This window comes from Tupaia chinensis, unplaced genomic scaffold (assembly GCF_000334495.1).
Source record: "Tupaia chinensis unplaced genomic scaffold, TupChi_1.0 Scaffold000054_1, whole genome shotgun sequence".
Taxonomy (NCBI): Eukaryota; Metazoa; Chordata; class Mammalia; order Scandentia; family Tupaiidae; genus Tupaia; species Tupaia belangeri.
The window spans coordinates 6771137-6780297 of NW_006159512.1; the positions used below are offsets into that span (position 1 = coordinate 6771137).

Below are 9161 nucleotides of genomic sequence, written 5' to 3' on the forward strand. Positions count from 1 at the left end.
TAAAAAAGCTCATTAGGAGCTTGATAAGGATTGTGTTAGATTAATAGATGGGGAAATTGGCATCTTGAAAATTAAAAATCCCTCTGAATATCTCTCTATTTAGCTCTTTTTAAAAAAAGATTTACTTTTATTTTTAATCTATCTATTTATTTATTTATTGGAGAGGTTTTTGCTATAGAGGGTGTACGCTTGCTAGAAAGATAGAAAGAGACAGAGAGAGAGAAAGCGAGAAATCATCTGCTAGGGGAGAGGGCCATGCTGCAATCCCTTCTCCTCCATTCTCCTCTCCGGATCTTCGGCACGCACGCACACATGTCCAGTGTGAGTTTAAGCCACCAGGTCTGAGACTCAAACCATAATTGAGTACATGGGAGTCCAGGGACATAGCCATTACGCCAACTGCTGGTCCCTGTATGAAAATTTTTGAGGTAGCGGCAGCCCATGTAATAGGAAGGACGTGGTATCTGGAGTCCAAGGACCTGGAGTCCCAGCACTGGTTCCTACCAAAGGCATGACCTTGAGAAAGTGGCACCATCTCTCTGGCCTCAAGTTTTTCATGTATAAGATGAGTGCAATGATATTGACTCCATAAGCTGTTGTGACAATTGCATGAGAGAATGTTTCTGGAAATTGCTATGCAGAGGTGTTATGTTCTTATTAGTTTCTGAACTGAGATGAGAACCCAAATCCTTTAACTCCCAGACCAAGTTTTCTGTCTCTGTGACATTTATTGGTTCTCAGCAACAGCAGCATCTTCCCAGGACTCACTCTGTCACTGTGAGCTCAAAATTGTAATAGACATTGAACCATGAGGTTATAAAACAGTTTCTGTGTTTCCAGAGTCCCCTTCTATCTTCTTTGAGGTTCATTCCTTTTCCTATTGGGTTTTCAGTGTGTGTATGTATCCAGGCAGGTTTTATGAACTTTATGTTCTGTCTGGACAGATAAGTAGACCTGTGCTCACTGTGGATGAAGCAGAAAGAGCCTGGATATCAGAACACCTGAATTCAAATCCCAGCTCCCTTGTTTACCTTAACCTCTCTGATGTTTAACTGGTGTTTCTTTGGCCATAAAGAGGAGAGAACCATACCTTCCTCCAGGGCTATGCTGAGGATTAAATGAGATTACACTCACCAAACTCTGAGTAGTGAGTTTACACATAAACACTCCATGGCCATTCATAGAAGCATATAGGTACCCCACACACTTCTACACAGGCACATCCTCTCCTCACACATAGATTCTGATAACCAAATAAGCCAGGGTAGAGGTTTTTTTACCATCCTCTGAGAAAGTTTTAGTAGACTATCTCAATTCCTTTCCTTTGAATTTGAGATGATAAAAATCTAAAAATGAAATTGGAATGCCAAGTTAATAAAAGCTGCATCAAAACTTATGTTTAAAATATCAGTGGAGGGACCAGCAGTTGGCAGAATGGCTATGTCACTGGATTCCCATGTAGTCGACCGTGGTTCGAGTCCCAGACCCAGTGGCTTAAACTCACGCCGGGCGTGTGTGCGTGCGTGCCCAAGATCCCAATAGGAGAATGGAGGAGAAGGTACTACAACATGGCTGTTCCCCCTAGGGGGTGATTTCTCACTTTCTGTCTTTCTGTCTCTCTCTTTCTGGCGAGCGCACATGCTCTATAGCAAAAACCTCTCCAATAAATAAATAAATAAATAAATAAATAAATAAATAAATAAATAAATAAAATGTCAGTGGAACTAACCATGGATTTTAAGAGAACATTTGTCACCCACAAGCCTTCTTTCTCACCCCCAAAACTTGATTGTCTTCAGTTGGAAAGACATCTAGGTAAGAAGCCTGGCTAAGCTATATTGAAGAAATATGAAGCCATCAGTCCTCAGGTAGTTCACTTCATCTAGGATAAATATTCATTATTTTATGCCTCCTCAATATGGCAAGGAGTTTATGCAGAATCTTCAGAATCATACCGTGTTAGTCTCAGAAGACAGCATAGCTAAAAAGAACAGGTTCAAATGTGGGCTCTACCATCCACCCTTAGGTAAACTAGGACAAGTCTAGTGAGGCCAAAGACCAAGAGTATCTTCCTGTGAAGACCTGACAAGTTCATGTATATATTGTTAGACTCTAAGCTCCATTTTGATTATTATTAAGAAGAAAAAATAGCCATGCCTGTCTTAAGTTGTGCCCTTTAAGATGTACATCCTAGTAGAGGTGGGAAGAAGGGGTGAGAGACAAGAGGAGAATTTCTCTCTTATTTAATTAAATTCAGCTGAAAATAAGACTGGAAAGGACTTAGAAGGCACATTGAAAAAGCACAGTTTACATTCCAACTGCAGAAAAGTGCAATAAACAGCAATGACATTTAGAGACTCTTGGAACGTTAGTGACATTGAAGAGATACTCTTAGATAAACAGAGGTTGGATGTCCTTCGTGTAAATAGTCCTCCCAGGAATCCTGTCTGAGGCAACAAAGTGCAGTGACAAAAAGCTCTGCCAGACAGACCAGATCCTAATCCCAGTTTAGCCATTTCCAGCAGTACTACTGTTAGACTTGGGCAACAGGGACCCTGCCTTGGGTACCATATTTTAGAAGGTCCCATCATGGCCCTCTGCTGGCTACATCAGGGAAAGAAATCTTCACAGGGACATGCTGTCCAGAGCTTGGCGCACATGTATACATTTATGGGAAGCCTGAATTAGAATCCGGGTCCACCCAAACATGCTCAGCATGTCTACAGTTGTGCCTATGATCCTGGCTGGCTGGAAGAAGGGGCAGGGTCTGTGTTATGGCAGGAACTTGTTGAGGATCTCTCTCACTTGCTTTCTCTCTAAAAACATAAAATATTTTTTAAAAATTTCTTTAGAACAGTAAATAAACAAATGTTAGGTGGTCTTATTATTACTGATCTCAGTCACCAACTAGAATATAAAGTCTTTTGGGTTCATGCTTAGTTGTCTTTCTTGCAACAATACCCATCGCTGACTGAAACAATGAAATGAGGGAATTGAAAGATGGCTTGGTGGTAAAATGTGACACTCTGTGACGCTGACCACACGGGAAGGTTCTGGGTTCATGTTCGAAGACCTCCCTGAGTAAGTTATGTATGTGTGTGCCCATCATCTGGGCTGGCGGGTCACAGCTAAACAGACCTGTTAGGAGTGCTATCTGTGTGTGTATGCGCACATGTGTCTTTCTCTCTCTGATGTACACATTCTTCAAAGAAATAAGTTAACTTGGCGGGGGGGGAGTGAGAGTTCAGGGGAACAAAATGAGCTTGTGAAGAAATAAAGGAAGCAACTGTACTAAGACTTTGGGGACACACTCTATATTAACGAAATCTCATCCAGCATGAAATATAATTAACTTCGGCCTGTAACTTATAAAATGAAAATGGCTTACAGGTGTTTTTAAAGCTGTAAGACAGTAAGAGACTTTACTCCTAATAAAAAAGCAAAACCAATGTGCAGAAGAGACAATGCTCTGAATGTGCCATGACTCAACTGAGAACATTTAAGTCAGAAAACAGTCTCATTAAGTCTTAGACTTTGGACTGAGATTTGAAATGAAAATTTAAAATACTTACATTCTGTTCAGCACCGAGGTCATTAAAATACAATTCTCCTACAATCCTCAGGGAAGACAGTTCAAGTCACTTTACATAAAACAGAACATTGGTCTCTTAACAACTTAAGGAACTTTTAGAGAGAAACACAGTTAGTTGTTGTAAAAGCTGCCTATTTTGCCATTAGCAGTCATCTTCCAGTAAAACTTGGGTCATTTATAGCAGGATTAATTTTCTTTTTGTTTTTTTTTTTTTCTTTATTTGCAAGAGGGCATGTGCACTCACCAAACAGAGACAGAGAAAAAGTGAGAAGGCACACTCCATAGGGCATGGCCACGTTGCAATCCTTCTCCATCTCTCCCTCCTTTTCAGGATTTTAGGGACATATGCACACTCACCTGACATGTTTTTCAAGCCACCAAGTCTGGGACTCAAACTGTGTGGTCAGCCATGTAGAATCCAGCCACCTTAACCATCAGGCCATGGGCTGGCCCAAGTAGAGTAAGTTTTCATCAGTGACCATTGTATCACCACCCAGAGTTGCCAGTCTCCTCCTCCCCTCCTTCAGTTAGCATAGCATGGTACTTGGTGAAAAGTTGACATCTAAATAGGACTTTCATAATATTAAGTAGGCTATTATTTCATGATTATATGGACCTTAGTCATTCCTTGTGACAAGATTTTGCAGCCTTAGCTCTCTTGACATTTTTGGACAGACAATTCTTTTTTCTTTTTTTTTTTTTTTTTTTGGGGGGGGGGAGCCGGCCTGTGCACTGTAGGATATTTAGCAGCATTCAGGCCTCTAGTTACCAGAAACCAGTACATCCCCATTCCAGTTGGAACAACCAAAATTATCTATAGGCATTGCCAAATGTCCCTCTCAACCTCAGGGACAAATTCTCCAGGGTTGAGAGTCACTGCTTGATGAAAACCCCAAGGCCCAACTAGTAAATGATCTCCCAATCATTTACCTGGATGGGAAACTCATGTGTCCTTCTAGAATTAACTTAACTGTAACTTTCTCCTAGCAGCTGTTCCTTGTTTCTCTGACAAGACTTAGACACTTCCTCCTCCATACCCTGTGGCATCCTATTTGATCGTCTATCCTGGAGTTAACCGTGGACTGTTCGTGGACTTGTCCTGCCGAAACTTACGCCTTTATAACAGTTGTTACAGTCTCCATCTCCTTCTCCATCACCATAGTCAACCTCATCATTGTCACCCTCCTCATCATCTGCCAATATTGAACATTTTCTCTTTTTATTTTATATTATTTTATTAGTGTAATTGTTTTATATTATATTTAATCACATATATCTTTACAGTGTATTACATTTCTTTTTCCAGCACAAGTACCATGCATATCAGTCAAGACAAAGACAGTACTAACAACAGCATCACCATCAAATAGCTTTTCATCATTTTTTCAGATTATTATTATTATTTATTCTCATTATTTTTAAACATTTGACTACCATATATCATTTAGCTTGTAAAAGAATTTACCCAACATGAAATATGTCTCAGACCAGTCCAGTTGAGAATACTGTACATGTTACCATCAACAGGTAATAAGCCATTTCTGTGTCCCACTAATGTCATGCCTCTCTATTTGTTCTCATGCTATCCTTCTCCGCACTCTTCTCTTCTCCCCCAACCCCCATTCCACACTGTCTTCATCATCCATTAATATTGAGCTTTTTCTACATGTCTGTCACTATGCTCTTTTTCTTGCTTTTCTATCAACAACCCTCAACCTATTTTATAAATGAGGAAACTGGGACTCAAAGAGGTTAAGTACCCTTACGTTGCTACAATTACAGGTTTTCAGGTTCATCTCAGCATACAAGGCTCTAAGAGAGCAAAGTGTCTGTTATTATCTTCATAGACCTATTACCTAGCAAGTTTCCTAAAATTAAGTAGGTATTTAGTAACTAATCAGTTCCACAGTTAGGCACTATCCTCTGTGTTTGGGTATACAACAAGGAATAAGGTGGGAGCCATGTTCTAGGGGAGCTTCCCATCTAGCAGAATAGACACTGTCTCCAAAGGTCATTTTGGTGATAAGGTCATGATGGGAGTATGGAAAGGATGCTCAGGAAGTGCCTGGCCCAGCTGAGGAGAGTAGGATGTGCCTAGTGCAGGTCACATCTGAGTGATGAGCATGAGGGAACACTCCTGGGAGACAAACTAGCCCAAGAACAGCATAATAGCATAAAAACGTTCAAAAAAATAAAAAGTTTGGCATTGCTGGAACTTGCAGCAGACAATAAGGAGGAGACATAAATACCCTTGCTTATACATTATGCTGGGATGAAAAGAGTTGGTAAGACTTTAAGCACACAGAAGCCAGATTTCCCTTTGAGAGAGATCATTCAGAGGTTATTTGAGGGATCTACTTAAGGGCAAGTTACAAAGGGCAGGAAAAGCAGTTAGGACATCACTATAGCAATCCAGGCAAAAGGTAATGGGATTCTGGGAACTTTGTCCAACAAACTCTCTTTGAAGAGCTATTTGTCCTAGGTCCATATTTAGAAACATGACTAGATTCCTAAGTATTCTTTGGGATACTCTCCTAAACATGAGTCATATCTGTGGTATGGTATGACCATAGCAAAACTGGGATATAGTTACAACATATCTTTGACTCCCCACATGTGTCCTCTCTGGAATGCTCTTCTCCTACCTCGTGTTTGGTTCCCTGATCACCTCCAGGATCCTGACAGATGTCACCTTCTCTTAAGCTCTTTGCCAATTTTAGCCAACTGTCAACCCTCTTGGCTAGGTACCAGTAACCAGCTGGAGCCAGAGCTTACAAGAACTAAATTCTACATTTTCAGGAATTTTGTAAGCTAGTTGACTTTATGCTCATAGTTTGAAATTGGCCAAGGTGGGAGTATGAACAATAGAAATTGACAAATGCTACATACAAATCCAGGCATTTCTTCCCCCTAGACAGCTAGTTGTTAAACAGTAGCCAGCACACCACTGCTAGTATAACTTTAACTTTGTTTCTCTCTTACAAAACTATTGTTTTGTGTGTTTTTATTCACACTTTGAAAAGTACTGAGACAAAGAACATATGAAGATATCTGGTGCTTCTAGATAAGCCTAGTTTATTACATGCCCATTTTTGCAAGGTTTACAATATGTTGTAGACTCCACTAGCAATGCTCATTGTATTTGTGTCTCTCCCAGTCTTGACCCTATCCTACTCTGGGTATTGCTTTTCTCAGTGTGTTAAATGAGGGCGTTGGACTCTGTGATCTCAATACCAGTGATCTAAGAACCCTGAGAATGTGCTTCACCCTCTCCACAGATGCACTTGCCAGAAAGGTTATGTGGGCGATGGCTCAATGTGTTATGGAAACATCATGGAGCGACTCAGAGAATTAAACAGTGAACCCAGAGGACAATGGCAAGGAATGCTGACCTCTTTCATTTCACTTCTGGGTATGTGGTTATGAATACTTATTTCCACGTAAAGGGCAACCCTCTTTCAGACAAGGGCATCTACATAACACGATATTCAAAAAAAGATAAGCCAGCCAGCTCAGTGGCCTGGTAGTTGAGGCAACTGGATCCCATAAAGCCAAATCCATTGTTCAAGCCCTAGACCCAGTGGCTTGAGAAACACCAGGTGTGTGTATGTGTATGTGTGAGTGTGTGTGTGTATGCCCAAAATACTGAAAGGAGAAAGAAAAGGAGAAGAGATTGCAGCACAACCTGTCCCCATGGTGGGTTCTCTCTCTCTCTCTCTCTCTCTCTCTCTCTCTCTCTCTCTCGCTCGCTCGCTGTCTCTCCACAGACAACCTCTGGCAAAATTTTTTCACATAAAAGGATAGACAAGTCTTGTATATTAGGACAGCCCTCTTAGAGAGAGGCCATGCAGGTAAGAATGAAAGTACTGGCAGCTGTTCCAAAAAAGACAAACAGGATTTAGTGCCAAGAGATCTAGCAATGCAAGAATTAGTAGGCAGAGAACTGAGGACAGAGTCCTGGGGCCACCACATACAGTAAGACAGGGACGGCTACTGATGTGAAGATGGAGACCATTCTCCATTCCCTTGACTTTATGGATCCTTGAGGTATGAACAAAGACTGACAGCTAATACAAGACATAGAGAGTGGCAAAGACCCTGGGGTTGTGTCCATGTTCCTCAGTGGAGGTGTAATCTTAATTTTGGATGGTCTTTATTGTGTGCAACCATCTCAGCACCCTTGGCCCTTCCCAGCCACTAACTTCCTGTAGTGATGCATCTTCCTCCAGTATCCAAGGCAGCATGACAGCCTCAAACACCCTTATACATTTACAAATACCCTCTAGGGGTCATTATTCATACCCCACTGAGCATGAAATATTACAGCAGATGACAGAATTGGAAATGACTTTCAACAAAACAAAAATTTGTCCAATGAACAAAAAATAGCAGATTCAACAAATCATTTAAGAATATTTAAATAAGAAGTCTTAAAATATCAATATTTATTTTAGAATATGCCAGTCATCAAAAATGACTTCCCAGAAAGAATGCAGATAAAGAAATAAGTATCATCAGTGGATCAATGCTCTATTTGCTACAAAAGTTTTAACATACTTCCTGCCCAAATATCCTGTTCATTACAAGGCATCCTGTGGGAGTCAGGCATTACTGGCATGCCTTGGGCTTAAGGGTAACTTTCTAGGCTCCTCACAGCTTTCCTTTTAAAAACTGAGAATATCAAATGGGAGCACTTGAAGAGGATTGTAGTCCTTTGCAGACTGAGTCCTCAAATGTTTTCCTGGATGGAGTCCTGTTGAACTCTCACCTCCCCTACTCCAAAGTGCTGGTACTGCTGCTTCCTGTGTGAGTATACAGAGTTGACCCAGTTTCCCCAGAGGGTGGAAATAGAACTGGCCACCTATTTGCTGGACCCAGCACAAAATAAAAATGTGAGATCCTTTGTTCAAAAATTCAAGATGGCAACAGCAGAGCCTTCAGTCAGGTGTGGGGCTCTTCTGAGCTGGCCATAGATGGAAACAAGGGCTGCTTCTTTACTCATCAAGATGGCAACAGCATAGAAAGTCAAGCACAGACCCAGCTGCGGTAGCATGTCCTGGTTGACACTGCTACTTGGCAGGCTAAGATCGCATGGGAGGCTCAGGTTTAATTCCCAGCCCATCCTAAAAGTCAGGTTTAGTGACACACATTAGGAGGCTGGGATAGGAGGACCACAACAGAGCAAGGCCCTGTTGAAAAAAAGGAAGAGAAAGAGAGGAATGGAGGAAAGATGGGAGGGGGGAGGAAGGAAAAGAAGAAAGGGAGAAAGGCAGAAAGAGAATCGAAAGAGAGAAAGAGAGAAAGAGAGAAAGAGAGAAAGAAAGAAAGAAAGAAAGAGAAAGAAAGGAAAGATAGAGAAAAAAGAAGAAAAAAAAGAAAGAGAAAGAAGAAAGGAAGGAAGAACAAAGAAAACAAAAGAAGAACAAACGAAGGGAGGAAAGGAAAAGAAAGAGGAAAAAAGAAAGAAAAAGAAAGAAAACAAGAAAGAAAAAGAAAAACAAAAAGAAGGAAATGCAGAAGAGAAGGGAAAGAAGGAAAAAAAAAAAAAAAAAAAAAAAAAAAAAAAAAA

General features: G+C 40.9%; 1 protein-coding gene across 1 annotated transcript in view; it reads left to right on the top strand.

Moving 5' to 3' along the window:
* Positions 1 to 9161, top strand: part of STAB2 (stabilin 2) — a 176862-nt gene that overhangs the window by 36637 nt on the left and 131064 nt on the right. Inside the window, exon 10 of the mRNA XM_006141408.3 lies at positions 6871 to 7004. Within this exon, the coding sequence (XP_006141470.1) occupies positions 6871 to 7004 (134 nt within the window). The remainder of the gene's footprint in view (positions 1 to 6870; positions 7005 to 9161) is intronic.